Below are 17022 nucleotides of genomic sequence, written 5' to 3'. Positions count from 1 at the left end.
TCACGCCATAGGCGCGTACGCTAACCGCTTAGCCACGAAGGAGCTCTTAATAAGAGAAAGAGTACAGATGAAATGTAAGATCAAATTTTCATGCTACATCAATCATTTACCTGTTAAACAAGTATGGTTTTATTGAGAAAGTACAAATGTGGGTTGAGTTAGGAATTTTGGGGGGTCCGGACCCGGTGAATTCTCTCCGTGGGTGCGCCCTTGAATTCTACAGAGTATCCTTAAAGTCTTTCAACCCGAGATTCGGAGTATCAGAACTTCTGAACCGTAGGTCCGACTGAAATAAAACTCTCATATAGGCAAGGTCTGTTTTTGTAGATTTAATATATATATATATATATATATATATATATATATATATATATATATATATATATATATATATATATATATATATATATATATATATATATATATATATATATATATATATATATATATATATATATAAACCATGAGAAAGAGGTTCAACATTTGTCCTTACGAATGCCAAAAATCATAGGAAGGGGATGATTTTTTTAACAATCGTGAAAAATCACGATTTGTTGTGGTATTGTTTGTGGATAAGTGGGAATATTAATAAGTAGGCTGGGTAGGAATGTATCGTTCTGAAACAAGAACGACTCATTGACATCATGTGCAGACGTTCCACAGCCTTGATAATGGCGTGTCGTAAAATACATATTTTTAAAAAAAACATTTTGGCGTAATGTGGCAACACTGACGGTACCCAACTGTCTCAGTACATGTCACTGGCCACCAACTACCCTACAGATAGACAGTTAAAAAGAAACAAGAAACATGAATATTATTCAGGAAGTCATTGCCAGCGATAGATAGATTTATTCTTCCTGAATGATTTGAAAGTTTCTTACTTGATTACAATTTTGAAAACACTTCTCCTCGACTTTCCTCCCTCCTTATCAAGATATAATAATATGACAAATGGTAGTCAATCATAAATACAGAATGTCCAAAAATTCAGGACCGTGGAATATGTTGCACAAATGGGAATAGTTGTAGATGATTTGTATTTGGTAATGAGTCACAGAGGAGGGTGAAATCTTTCTTTATGGACTGCAAGATCTGTCCGTCAACTTGGATTCAGCTCAAATTTATTTCTTAAGTAGAACTAAAGTCAAACGTTAGAGGTCTACATGTTTTAGTAAGAAGTTGCTGAGAAAGCTGCTGGTTCAGTCGATTTTGCAATGTTAATAGTTATGTTTTGTGATTTCTTTTGATAAGTCTTGGGAAAACCTTTATATCACTGTAGACCCTATACAACGCTTTCTTTAATCTTTTAAAAATCGTTCATTGCTCAGCCTATAATCCTAAATAAATTAAGATTTTTCCCTCGTCCTACTCAATAATTTGGCACGTCTCTGATGAACAGTTCTCCAGCCTTTCACCGTGGTCTTAAATACTCCTAATGTTTCAATCTATTGGATACATACGCAATACGTTATTCCTTGCTTCCAATCAAAATTATTTCAATTGTTAATATCTTGCCCTATTGGTCGAGTCAAATCACTTTGTAACTTCCTGTATCAATAGAATCAATGTTCCGTAAATAGTTAGGATTAGGATTTAGGATTTAGATTTCTGGGCTTTCGGCATCTAAGGCCATTTAGCCCTTCACGTATATGAGGGATGACGTCTCTCGGCGATCACACTATCCAAGGAAAGGGAAGGAAGAAAGGAGGGGAAGGAAAGAAGCGGCCTGGGACCTATAAGTTAGGTACCACCCCGGTATTTGCCTTGTGTGAATGAGGAAAGCCCAGGAAAACCTCATCCAAGATGCCTGGTCTGAAAAAGCTGTTACACCTTTTTCACCGAATGTGCCCACCGGGAATCGAACCAGGGACTGCTCGCATCAAAGGCTCTGTAAATAGAGTTATCTATGATTTCAAAGAACATGGTTGCTAGATAAGGAAAATGCAGGATGACATGCATTTTATATTTGTTTCCATAGAGATATATTTCCCTACCTGACTAACTTAAATGATCTATTTGTTCTTTTAGTTTGGAAACTTAAATCTTTCTATATTTCTCTCTGACTCTCTGCATGTGAGTGTTATTTCTGACGGTGCACAACGGTATGCAGTACAGTTCCGGTATGTTACTGGAGTTATTAAAAATACGATTTTTCTAGTCATTTTTAAAATTTCTGTACGAGGGTAATCCAAGATATAGTAATGTTTATATCATTTTAAAGTTTGTACATTAAGCTATTTTTCGACACAATCACCATTTCGGTCGTTGCATTTTTGTACACCCTGTGGCAATTATTTTAAGCTCGCCGCCACATCTTTGTTGAAGCGTTTAATTTTATCTTTCATGTCGTCAGGTCTAAAGACCGTTCCTGCTATTTATTTTTTTTCACGTCACGAAACAGGTGCTAGTCATTGGTTTATTCAGTCTTCGCAAATGGCCCATCGGAAGTTGACACTATTTCCCTCCTTTGTTCTCCGTGGATTTCAACACAACCAGCTACAAAGTTCCTACACCACTTCCGGACGTTTTTGACATCCATACACCTCCCGCCATACACTTCTGTCAATGGTCGATCATTTTTAATCGGTTTAACGTCTTTTGCGATCAAGAACCGATTACAGTAGCTTCATTATAAACGTCTCCCAAGTCAAGACTAAGCGTCACAGCGTGGTGCGCGCAGGCTTGGTTAGGAGTGTCGGAAACAACAAACACGACAGTGTTGCCAACAGACGCACAAACATTTTCTCTGCATCCCCAGCGCTTCTGTGACTTTACTTTTCGGATTACCCGTTCATCTATAAAATGAATTTTTCAATTCAAATCGATTTGAAGCTTGGAAGAAGAGTATATTATATGAATAAAAAGGTAATACGATCAATATATGGCAGCACCTACTCATTTCTTTCCCCTGTTTAGATTTTGATGCTTGCTTTCGCAGCCAATCAAAGTGCATAAAACAAGATACCTTGTTTTTCAGAAAAAGAGTTTTATATACATTCCCAATGATAGAGCATTGAAATTTGAACGCGTCAGGTGGGTCGGATTACGCCTTACAATCTGTAGAGGTCTGACCAGGTCTCATATATCCTAGGTTGCTGAAAAAGGACACGGAACTTCAACAAACAACTATCTCATTCATGATAATTTTGAACACGATCCATTATTATGTTATGTTCTTATGTTGTAATTTATATGTTACCCACTGAAAACACAAAATAACGGAACTGCTGGCAGAGAAATGACATGCTTGGCACATCCTTTAAAAGGAGTAGTGAATATATAAAACATTTTAGTGACTACACCGGAGATGGACTGGGTCGTGGGTCAAATAGATCAAGTGGGTCAAGAGTTTTTGAATGGGTCAGTAGATAGTGGCTTAACAGGGCATGGTCTACTGCGACCTACTACCCACATGTTCCATTCTAACCCACTCTGCTCAGTGCATTATAGACAGCACCTTCTGAACACTGGTGAATTCGTCTACATTTTACTTTCAAAGCCTCGACTGTTTTTTTTCATTTGTTTCTATTTACTTATCTGAGATCAGTACACCTAAGTGAAAAAAGAACTTCAGTCACTTTTAGATATTAATATTTGCAATTATAATAATAGCAATATGGCTTCCTACTTGGATTTCGAGAGATAATCGAATTTTACATTGCTTCTTTCTTTCTTTACGTTGACCTACCTTACCTTGATGACCCATAACAAATACTTTACCATTTTATGTCGTAAGGGTAGATCCCCCGGTATAGTAATAGAGCAGTGCTTGAGCGATTGATCGTAGAAATTCAAGGTTCGATTAGTGATAATTTCACAGCCTTGTTTTATTACAAGTGTAAACTCTTTAGTCAGTGCAGAGGAGGGCGTGGATCATGGGTCAGAGTTGATAACGATGGGTTTTGGTGGGTCAGAGTGAGTCACGATAGGTGGTGGGTCATGATGACGGGACGCGGATCATAGTGTGTCACGGTGGCTGGTGGGTCTAGTGGGTCGTGTCACGGTGAGTGGGGGGTCATAGGTCAAGTTTCATTCACTCACGCCATCTCTGGACTACACAGAGTTGCATTTAGTAAAGCTGTGCAACTTTAGCGAGTCATTTTCCCTATACAATGTCCTTAACATTACTTTCAGCAAACGTTTCCTTTTAGTAGTCTTTCGAAGAACTAGCCTTTCCGTACTTAAACTCGAGTTGAGAAAGGTCGAGGAACCCGGATGCGTGGACTCCTGGATTTAGCCGACAAGGGTAGAAACAGAAAGGTTTCCTCAGTTGCTCTATAACGATCATGCATATATACTCTGTTGCATTAAAAGCCGAAACTAAATTCTCCCAGAACAGAAGCTCCATCAATTCCATCCATGTGTGTGTGTGTGTGTTGGCTCGCGAATATAACAAACAAACAATGTTCGGCCGCAATTTCCAAAAACGAAGTTTGAAGATGCAATGGAAAGGATGTAGGTCAGCCTATTAGCCATTATTTTACGCTATCAAGGCAGAGCTTTTCTTGCCGCTTTTCTTTTCATGTGGATAGTTTCGTAACAGGTATAAAGAACACTCATATTTATTAGAATGTAGAACAATTGATGTTCTTAGGGTATTCAACTCTAGACTATTGATAGCCATTGCACTACATAAAAGCCAATTAAAATTGTCTGAAAAGAAGTAATATGAGCGGCTCTGAGAAACATATAGACAAGTCAAAATAGATCATATTTTCCGTAAACCTAGAAGAAATTGTTACAGAAATTATTTTTTGCCTGTGTTTTCAGGAATGTAAAGAAAGTAATTTGGCAAAATGACAATGATTTCCAAGCTGGGGATAATCCATAGTGACGTCATCAATATGGCCGCCGACTAATTTCGACTTTAAAAATTTACAACTCCATTACTGTTCAAGATAGAAACTTCGTCCTTCCATTATTTCTCAGAAAATAAATTGGAGCTTTACTGTAATAATAAACATTTGCCCAATATTGCCGCCATTTTTAAATATGGCCTCTCAAATTGGAAAAATATTATTTTCAAAGCATTTTTTAAAATTCTTTTTCATAGAAAATAACTTTAAAACTGTTTGGCTTAGGGAAACATCACTAAACAATTGTCAGATGGTATTTCAATAGGTTTCGAATGCCACCACCAGTGGCGTATTTAGGGGGGTGGCTTCCGGGCTTAAGCCCTCTCCGAAATCTTACTTATTGTAGTAAAGTAAATGAATATCTTTCAGAATTTTCACATTTCCAGTCAAAGTCCCTCCCGAAAGTTAGCAAAGCCCCTCCCGAAACAAAATCGTAAATACGCCACTGGCCACCACAATCATTTATGTATCTCAACAAATAACGAAGATAACCTAATCAATTTTATATTGGGTCAAATGTGGCGTTTCCATCAATAATGTTCGAAATATTAAAAGTGTATCTGTAGATGTAGTTGCGGGGATTGTGAGCATTTTGATGATAGAAACATATGATAACGACCAATATATTCCTTTTGACATGGAGAATTGCAATTCACAAGGTATTTATATCCTGTACATGTCCGAGGCCCTGTATGCCGTCATAAATCCAAGATGACCGCGGTGGTTTATCTCGATATACTAATTTGGAATTTTTCACCGCAGATATACATAGGCAAAGATACAAAATATGACTTTGATATTTTTGATATTTTTATTCATCCAACATTCACGGCCATAAACAATACAAAAAGGGCACAAACAATCATGACCATGAACTTACTTTACTTTAAAATAAGTAAAATTAATTTCGTCAATGGAAGGAGGTGATGGAAGGGAAACATGGTGTAAATCCATTTTTAATAAAGTTTATATAGGGCTAGAAAATTGATTTTCCAGACCAAAGTGCATAAAATGGATTGTAAACCAAGTCACAGTCCGCTTATAGATATACTTATGACTCAACTATGACGTGCTTTACCATCCAGTTTATATATTTTGGTACGCAGAATCCATTCTCTGAACATAAATAAACCTTATTGAAAACGAACTTCATTCTTGGTTCAACATTAAAAGTATTTATCATTAATCCAATTATAATTGGTGACTGATTTAAGCTAGGATATTTTGGTATACCACAAAAACAGATAATTTTAGGCCAGGCCGTAAGTGGACAACAGCTGAGGCATAGCACAACCAGAAAGCTATGAACAATGAAAAAAGTTTCAGGAGTCCAGGACTCACGATCAATTAAGGCTTAGTCTCAATAATTGAGCACAAGCCAAGTGATCTGAACTTTGTTGACATTAATGAACATGAATCTGGGGGAGTCTAAGCTCCATTAAGGTTAGCAAGGCCAATCTAAAGTGGAAATCTCGTCATTTTATATACATGCACAAGCAGTGGCGTATTTACGATTTTATTTCGGGGGTGGGGCTTTGCTAACTTTCGGGGGGCTTTACCTGAAAATGTGAACATTCTGCAAGATATTTCATATACTTTACTATAGTAAGATTTCGGGGGGGGGGGCTTAAGCCCGGAAGCTCCCCCTAAATATGCCACTGTGCACAGGGTTTAAAATTTATGTTTTCGAGGGCTTTATTTTCTTAGAATTATTGATGCATCGTTTGAGAATGCATTTTCAACACTTAGGAGCCAATATATACCTGTTCAACCTGTTCAACAACTGAATACTATTACACACTTATATACAGATTATAGATATGTAAATTTACAGATGAAACCAATTCTAGAACAGAGATTCCATTTTTTAAAAGCTTAATAAACGTTCATCTTTAAATTTGACTTCCCAAGATTATGATCTATAGCCTAAAATATCATTCGTTGTTGCAGTGCATCGTCTTTATTCAGCACCGAGGCTGTACAAGATGTGTACTTAACAGTTTAAGGCGGAATCACATTTTAACCGCTTGCGTTCCAGTGACATTTCCCTTTTTCAGTCCAAATGTTCCACAACGCAAATGTCTTTTTTTTTTTTTTTTTATCAGTAATGCGAATGCCACCCTCGCGTTTGCACAATAACTATACTCTATATGACGGTCTAGACAGTGTTTTAACAGTAAATGAAAGCCTGGTATTACAGTAGACACATAGGAAAATGACACCTGGAACGCAAGGGAATAATACTCTCCCACCGAACCGGTAGGACCTGTACACCAAAATAATGAAAGTAAATGATTATGGAATATTTGGTAGAACAAGAGACCGTGAGAAAATGAGAGAGCTTCCAGAAAACCCACGAATGCGATATCATAACATTACATGGTCTGTAATCGAACCAGGGACCCTAGCTCAGAGATGAGCAATCTACCACTGAGCCACCATGCACCCATCCTTACTTAGGATATTTTTAGTGAAGGGATAAAGACGTGACGCACAATTGTAAGAATTTTTAACAATATTATTCTTTTCATATCCTCAAAATTAGTTAAGTGACACACTTGCACTGAGCAAACTCCGTTATCAGGACAGCGGTATATTGTACAAATATACGGAATCCTTATGTTTACTGTGGAAATCAGTACGGTGCATGCGTTATCGATATGCTACATACGTACTGACCTTTTTCCGCTTAGATGTTACATCATGCCGCTGCAGGATGTCTGACATCTAACAGTCTTCCGTATATTACATATGTCAGCTACATGTTATATACGTTCATCTGTATGTGAAATTTTGATCGCCTATATACATTTCTTTGTTTCACACTTAAAGTACATATAGATAGAACATTTATACGGAAAGTATTATAAAACATATGTTTTGCGTGTTATACGTTTATTGCAGGATGTTATCTATGGTCGTACGTTAAGTCCAAAAACTACAGGATTTACGCATGTAACCTACGTTTTCACGCACGCCACATACTTTTTCTGTGTGGCCGTGATGTGACACAGATCAATTGGAAATCTCTGCTGTAGAATAAATTCAAACGTTAACAATCATGCATCATGCTCTGAATTAAATGATGTTGCAACATAAAAACTTCACTTACTTTTTAATGGTTATTCTCGTATTTTTGTTGCGGAATATTTCGCTTCCATTTTTGTACCAGGTAATAATAGGAAATGGGTTTCCTTTCACTTTACAAACTAATCTTAATTTACTATCAATTGTGACATTTGTGTCCTTTAACCCCGACACTTCCGGAGATACTTCTGCAAAAGAAAACAGAGATAAAAGTTCATTAATGAAAGAACAGAAAAAAATGTTTAACAGCAAATACAAATACAGTTTTCAAAAAGTATGTCATTCACAAAGAAGAAATACTATACAGTAGAGTACCGAAAACTCGGCCTAATGTGGACTAAAGGGCCGAGTTTGTGAAAATGCCGGGTTATCGAGAATGGGGTTTAAAAAAAGAATAAGTACGAGTGTTTCCTCAAGAAATACAATGCTGTACTTGTATGTATTGGTTGTTTGAGAATACAACAGAGAATAAACTACCCAATTACCCTTAAACAAAGGAGAAGTACGTACTTTATTAAGATATAGAGTCTTTACTATACATGAAAATGAAAATTAATGAATACACACTGTACAGTAATTTACCTGAAAAGACAGACCTCATAAAAATGTCCGGTAATGATCTTGAATGGGTCTGCGCGAGGTGTTTTTCGCCCTGGCAGGGTGTGACCGAGTTATCCGGACTGCCGGGTTATCGAGTGCCAAGTTTTCGCGACTCTAATGTTTTATCATACATAACGAGGAAATTTGCAATTTTTTTATTATCAGTCAGTTGGGGCTAAATTAACATGTAGATATATTAACATTATTTCAAGTGGATAAAGTTGTTAATTGCTTTTACAAATCTGGAGTTGTTCATCCATGATTTAATAAGAAGTGTATAATAGCTAATGAGATAGATTAACTAGGTTTAATGTTAGTACACTTATGACCTTTTGGAAATTATTTTTTTTTAAATTTACATTCTCTACAATCAAACCATACTCATTAACACAGAGATAACATTCATCATAAATAAACATATACTAATTGTGTTTATACATGACCATACAATGTTGTAGTGAAATACCAAAACGTACAGGGTAACATGATTTTTATGGAAACATAGGACAAATACAAACGAATGACGTAGGTGGTGGTGGGAGCATGTAGTACTGTATTTCTTGAGGAAACAGTATCCGTGATACAGTATCCGTTCTTGGATGTATCCGTGAGTTTACCGAAGTTTACCGAAATTTACTGACGAAGTTTACCGAAGTTCACATAATTCGTCATTAGGAACGTGGCAGAATTCGGCACACCATCAATGATGTGTTGCGTATGCCGTTAGCAGCTATTAAGAGGGTTACAGTGCAATTCAAACGGGACAAAGAAAATTATGTATACACCTAAGATCGGGTACACCGAGACAAACGCCACACCTGAAACATGCATTCGCGGTAGAAAAAGTGTCGTTAAAAACGGAAAATCATACATTAAATGCAAAATAACAAAGAAAATCACCAATATCAGTTTCCTCTCTGTTTTAGATAATTGTTATTACAAGAGAAAAGGCAGTTTGTTAACTTACCACAATTCTTCTTGACCGATTTCCGTTAACTTTGGGTTATAGTGTTCAGTAAGGTTTTTCGAGCAGTAATAAATTTAACTCTGGACGGGGCCATCATTTTCCCCAACTGACAAATGTAAGTTATGTTTGTCCAAGATTATTTTAATAGCAATACTACAAAAAAATGAAATCTTTAAGTTTAACGTCCCACAATTATACTCTTTAGGCCAGTGGTCGCCAAACTTATGAAGCTTCTAAGCTACCGTATCCTACTATGAACTACCAACAAAAAGAACTACTAATTTTTTTTTTCAAAAATCTTACTCAGTAGAGAAATCAAGGTTAGCGAACTGGAGCGTTAACGCTATCTACCGAAAATGTTCCCGCGAGCTACTCGGCGGTTTCGTGATCATTGCTTTAGGCTAAAGGAGACGATGATTAAAGCAAGTGAATGATGATGGAAAAATTGGGGAATGAGAAAGTGGGAGGAAACGAGGGATCCCGAGAAAACCCATGGACTCGATGTTGTCCACCACAAACTGACTTGGCTAGGATCGAATCAGAGGCCTCAAGTACCAGAGGTAAGCGCTCTGCCACTGAGCCAGGTGCCCCCTAGCAATCCTATAGTCGCCACGCTCACGACAATGCCAGTCATAATCTTTGATAATCATTTTAAAAAAAATAATAGTAAGAGTTATGGAAACCTCCGCAAGTGTGACCAAATTAAGGAACAATTTATTGTTTGGCAAGTATCAATTTTGAGGGTGGGAAGGGACAATGAGAATGAATTTTTAAAATTGAATAAACTCTGGTAATGGCATTAGAGAGGATCATGCGAAATATTTCCATGTATGAGATATATATACCATTGCCGTTCCCGTTAGTCACCTTTACCGACTAACACATTAAACGATCGACTCCACTAATGAATTCAGCCGAGATAATCGCTCAAGCTCTCAGTTGCAAAAAAAAAAAAAAAAAAAAAAAAACATAATTATCGCCGTTATTCGTTAATCCGTTAACAAATTAACTCCATTAACGAAGTTGATCGAGGTAATTGCTCTAAGTACATGTTGCAAATCTGGAATTAAAAATTTCGATTGTATATATGAGATATGAGCTACAGATAACCACTGTTAAAGTATCCGTTATCCTTTAATATGATAACGGATTAACTCTATCAACACATAATCGCTTCAGCTATCTGTTGCATAAAACATAAATAAACAATTCAATCTTGTGTAAGCAATATGGGCTACAGGTAGCCACTACTAACGCCACTATTATCCGTTAATCCATTAACGGATTTACTCCTTTAACGAATTTCGCCGAAATAATCACTATAGCCATCCATTGTAAAATAACCATTAAAAACTCGCTTACAATAATGGAATATGGGATATAGATAGCCACCACTAAAGTCGCCGTTATCCGTTAATCCGTTAACAGGTTGATTTCATTAACGTACTAAGATGAGATAATCGCTCTAGCTATCTATTGCAAGAAATAGAATTTAAAAATTTGCATCCGTTCAAGTTATCGTTCGTAGTAACAAACGGACGTACTAATTAATAATACAATCTTATAATAAGTCTCACTACGTGATCCTAACAAGACAGCATGACTTTGAAATAATTATAAAACATTTTTCATATAAAAAAATCGTGACCACTTCACCCATGTAATTCAGTTATTCAAAATGTTACATAAAACAATATACAAGATGATATCAAAGTGTTCCGAAACTTTACACTACAGCCCCTGCGTTGTTATGCAACCACAATCACGTTGAAGAATGAACGGTTGCCTATAAGCATGCCAATCTGCCGGAATTAAGCCAGCAGTCGTTGACGTCTTTCATAGTCTAGCTCCCCACCGCTCTCTCTCGCCTCCAAGAGTTCTGGATTGCAAGACCACAACATCAGTCTCGACCGCTGTTACTCGCGTTTTATTCATATTCATATTCATATTCATATTCATATTATTATTATTATTATTATTATTATTATTATTATTATTATTATTATTATTATTATTATTATTATTATTATTATTATTATTATTATTATTATATCAAGCTGCATATCTTTTCTTCCATTAATTCAATTAAACTAGAGAAAATTTCTCTATTTTCACTTTCTTGTGAACCCATATTATTCTTTTCAGAAATTATACAAAGGAAGGTAATTCATCTTCTCTCTTCCCCCTCCTTGAACACAATTTTCTCTACACGCTTGTATAACCAATGTCGAAATGACGAAGCATGTGGATGCCTCCGCTTAAGAAGGTAGATTCGCACTCCGCCTAAGTACACAAGCCACTTTTGTTGGTGTCGGCATGTTTAGACAAGAAGGGAGATGGAGCATTCGAGATGGCTGTAGGATGGGGGAAGACCAGGGAAGGAGAGAATTGTGGGTTTCTGAAATATAAATATTTGCTAGCCGACACCTGCAAAGCACGTGCCTCTAAGCAAAAGACACGTGGCAGTCCAACGGCTAATAAGAGTGTACACGAACGTATAATGATCTAGTGTTTCACCGCATGAATTAAGAAACTCGAGGTTTATTGCTGCAGATACAAACCTCATCTGCACCAATCCAATTTATTCTGCACCGATCTTATCCTATCCTGTACCAATCCAATTTATGAGCCACATTATTCCTCTCTTCCATCCAAACAAACGCTTTTCGATTAACCCTGGCGTTTTCTTTCAGATGAATTATGTTTCTTGCCCTAATTAAAGCATTACTTATAGCCATCCCTGCTACTCTAAGGGTTAGCTCAGGTACTTGTAGTGCACAGAATCCAGAGTTTCTAGTGGGATAACATTGAAATTTGAACATTAATTCAATGCGAAAGAATTCAAAGATCTTAAAAGATAGACAACCTAACGACAGGAAGAACGGTTGGGTTGCCTATCTTACAGAAACTAAAATTTCACTGTATAATTTTCGCATATAAAATTTGAGACCCGCAATTCCCCCTCAAAATGAAAATCGAAGAAATGACTTCTTACACGATCAGATCTGGTGAACATCTATTTGTGTACACAATATGGTGGTTCTAGGCGACTCCCCTCTATGCGAAATCTGATTACAGACTCACATATTATTTTATTCATTAGTATAGATGTATAGCACTAATATAATATTATTTTAGAAAATATTTCTTGTTTGATGTTATGATTTTAAAAATCAGTTGAAATACATTTTAAAAGTTAATTCTTCTCTGCGGCAATTATTTTTAATTGCTGATTTCTTTGACAATTGATTATTTCAACTTGTACAAATTTTGAATAACGTTTCCAGTACTACAGTATTTTATTGAAAATGTACTTAAACAACTATTTACAGAGTGACCACAAAATGCTGTTACTCCCTATGTATTACGTAGATGTGAATGAATTGTTTTTTTTTATTATTGTTGCAAGTCCTGATATACATCTAGATCATGACTGATGAGTCCACTTACATGACGGAGGAACGGATCGTAATGAGCACGTGAGGTCACGAAACGACTTCATACAGAGAAAATTAATGAGAGATATTTAGCATGGATTTCACTGTAATGCTTCAGAAACCTTTAACACTCAATTCCTGTGACTACTTACAAATGGACTTTTTGGCGAACGTTCGACAGACGCTGCAACTTCCAACACATGTGTCCAGTCGTGTTGGTGGTCGTCCTGAACGGGGCTTATCTTTTATGTAACCAGTTACAAAGAGCTATTTCTCCCTCCGTAACATTTTTGGTTTTGAAGGGAAATGTTCCTCAAACCTTACAGTGATATAATGCTGAATATCTTTCATTGATTTTCCTATATGCGGTCGTCCATGAGCCCATGTGCTCATTACGATCCGTTCCCCCATGATGTAAGTGGACTCATCAGTCATGATTTAGATGTATATTAGGATCTGCAACAGTAAGAAACAACAGTTCATTAACATATATTTAATACATTGGGCGTAAGAGGACTTTGTGATCACTCTGTATAAAATTTAGATGTGTTTCTGTAAGTTATAGTCCAATTGGTTGTAAAATTTTGCTGTGTTTTTAAAAATAATTTAACAGATTCAATTATATTATGATTGATTATAGAAGCTCCAATTTTTTAAAAGATTATAGCTCAACTTATTGTTAAAATTTGCTGCTTTCTGTTAAGGTCATACTGAAACTGGTCATTAAAATTCAGCTGTTTTTGTTACGATAAAAAGTTCAACTAATGGTTAAAATTTCTCGGTTTTTCTGTTAAGTTTGACGGAGACGAGATTTGATTTTGAATTTAGCGTCTCGTTGAGCAGCGAGGCTATATGAGACGTGGACCAACAGTTTAACGTGGGATCAGAACCACATGAGCTCCCACTAGGAATCAAACCCGGATCTCCCGCGCCAAAGGCGCGTACGCTAACCGCTTAGTCACGAGGGAGCTCGAGTGTTCAATTGAGAAATGTTACCTTACCTTCTTATAACTCTGATCTTTTATCTAGTGACTTTCGCATCTTTCATACTGTAAACAAGGCACTGAAAAGCAAAAGTTTCTCTCAAATAACGAGGCAAAGACTACCTTCTGTCAATGGTTCGAACGTCAACCTTCCAAAGTTTACACAAAGTGCCAAATGCTTGAACTCCTAGCCACACTGACTTCTGAAGCAAAACTACCGTAACACACTCATCAGGGGCGTCTTTACATTGTACGTAAAGGGTAATTACATACCATTAGTACTTTCTTACTATTGTCAATAAATACGTTTCTGTTAATCACACCATATAGACTTTTCATGTGCCTCGGTCAAATTATATCCCAACGATTAGCAATGTTTCTATTAAAATTATATTACAACGGATTCTTAAAATTCTGTTGTGCTAAGTATAGCTCAATTGATTTATAAAAGTTCGTGTTCTTGTTAAAAGCACCATAAAATACAAGAATAACTCTGGTGTGTAATGTGTGTTGCAGACGTTCCAGGCAAACTTGTAGAAGTTACACACATCCTTGTATAATACTGTATTTCAGTGTGAAATAAACTGCCCTTTTGTTAAGACGTTTAAATGCTTTTCTTCTTAAACTTCTGTGTTGTAGGATTTATATACAGTAAATAAGACAAGAGTAGTAAGTCTTCATACAGCAGTGTTTTCTTCACATATTAATAACATCTTCGGTGTAATAGTAGAAATGTTAACGAGTTACGACGTATTGTTACTAAAGCTCAGCATCTCTATTACCGTATCCAATTACCACAAGCATTAATCGTTATGTAGATTTATTTGCATAATCTTGCCAATACTTATCGTAAAACCTTCCTCACATACTCATACATTAATACATACTAGTGCTTCATCTCATATGGTCTAACATTGTATTTAGTTATTCTTATTCTGACATATTTCAAGCTATCGTAATTCGAATACTTATTTTGCTTTCCGAAGTATGAATCCAACAACAAAACGAGTAAACACCATTCTTCTTTTTCTAAAAACTTACATTTCGTGACACTATACATAGAGTGGGAACCGGTCAAAACCCCCACAGCCAAAACGCCCACACAAACGGTCATAACCCCCACACAAATGGACAAATCTCCCAAATACACGAACGGTCATAACCCCCACAGCCAAAACTCCCAAATACACGAACGGTCATAACCCCCACAGCCAAAAGTCCCAAATACACGAACGGTCATAACCCCCACAGCCAAAACTCCCAAATACACGAACGGTCATAACCCCCACACTGGTAGTCGGTCATAACCTCCAACGGTCATAACTCCCACACAAATTGACAAAACAGCCACACATAGCAACGGCCACAATCCCCACATAAATGCACAAAACCCCCACACAAATGGACAAAACTCCCACATGCAGAAATTGTCACAACTGCCACACAAATAGACAAAACCCCCACACAATTGGACAAATCTCCCACACTCTGAAATGATCCTGGTTGCATGTCTTGCCCTTGTACTTTTTAATAACATTTTTTATTCCACTTTAACTGATGTTGCAACTATTCTTCTTGGGCGTCATAAAGAGCCGCAACAAAGACGTGAAATGACGATCATTTCAGAGTGTGGGGGATTTGGCCGATTTTGTGGGGGTTTTGTCCAGTTGTGTGGCAGTTGTGACAATTTCTGCATGTGGGAGTTTTGACCATTTGTGTGGGAGTTTTGTCCATTTATGTGGGGATTATGACCGTTGCTATGTGTGGCTGTTTTGTCCATTTGTGTGGGAGTTATGACCGATTGTGTGGGCGTTTTGACATTTCTTGAGTGTGGGGGTTTTGGCTGTGGGGGTTTTGACCTAGACCCCATAGAGTCACTATTAGCCAACCATCAGTACTCCTACATTCAGAAATATAACAAGACATTTTCTGATGATTCTTATTCCTAGTATACAAGTGCATCAGAAACGAAAAAAATAATTTATAAACATTCAGAAAACTAAGAAGTATTATGATTCATTCAACACACCAGTATCATTTCAGATTTTGCTTGGAGTAGGCAAGATTCTCCACCGTTACCGTCAACATGTTTTACAAATTTTTGAAGAAGAAAAAATACATAGTTCTCAAACTCATGGGGGGAGAATTTCTCCTTGTTTTTTTAAAATAACGCTCCTGATTCAATATATAATTATACTTTGATAATGGACTATAGGAAAGATGGAAGAAACTAAATTTGAATCAACTGAAATGTGATTCTGGACGAAGTTTACGAGGGCCGATTGGATAGCAATAAGAACAAATTAAGAAGTACGAAGGAAAACAAACAGAAAGAGATTGATAAACATGATTAACAAGAGAAGAATGAACATCACTGGACATCTGCTCTGACACCATATTTTCACATAAAATCTTTTTGAGTGTATACTTCTAAATAGAAAAGGAGGGAAATTGAGTTTTATTTTTCAATTATAGCATAGCAAATCCCTCTGCGTGTTACCGTGCACGATATTTTGAACCCCTCATCTACCTGCTCCCCTATGTTTTCTTCATGTTCAATTCATGGAGGCATTCCAAGAACCAAAAGCCCTTCATACATCAAATTGCATGTCCTTTTTCTAAGAAACATAAAGTAATAAAATTTCCCCCTTCCCAAATTCCCCCGGAATGGAGGTTTCAAAATCCATGAAATTCAACGAAAATGTACGTTGATTGATATAAGATTTCTGTAAAGGCTGGAAAAGCTAAAATAAGGACATTAAAATTGAAAATACTGGGCAGAGAAAACATTGTATTTTTAATGTCCCTCCCAAACTGGTTAAGAGAATTGCAGACAATTGTTCTAATCAAGGTTAGGTCATGTATGGCATTTCATTGGAATGGTCTTATTAACTAGAATATGGCTTCCATGAGCCAGTTTCTTGCGGATATTAATATTGTAGTGTAGGAAGTATTCAAGGTTAAAGGTTACACCTATTAAAAAATCCCCATAAAACACATTTTTGTTACCTACCTAGCATTTTAAATATAATACATTAAAGAATATTATTTATACTTTTATTAGAATCATGCGAGAGGGTTTTATGAGA

The 17022-nt window shown here is 36.5% G+C and overlaps 1 protein-coding gene across 4 annotated transcripts in view; it reads right to left on the bottom strand.

Annotated features, from left to right (window-relative positions):
- LOC145686713 (protein vein-like) overlaps positions 1–17022 on the bottom strand; it is a 469807-nt gene that overhangs the window by 149979 nt on the left and 302806 nt on the right. For all 4 annotated transcript variants that reach the window (XM_081760293.1, XM_081760295.1, XM_081760294.1 and 1 more), the window contains exon 2: positions 7972–8134. In XM_081760293.1, the coding sequence (XP_081616419.1) occupies positions 7972–8134 (163 nt within the window). The remainder of the gene's footprint in view (positions 1–7971; positions 8135–17022) is intronic.

The sequence above is a fragment of the Thermobia domestica genome, chromosome 5 (assembly GCF_964235325.1).
Source record: "Thermobia domestica chromosome 5, izTheDome1.hap1.1, whole genome shotgun sequence".
Taxonomy (NCBI): domain Eukaryota; kingdom Metazoa; phylum Arthropoda; class Insecta; order Zygentoma; family Lepismatidae; genus Thermobia; species Thermobia domestica.
This window is presented reverse-complemented; position numbering and strand designations above follow the sequence as displayed.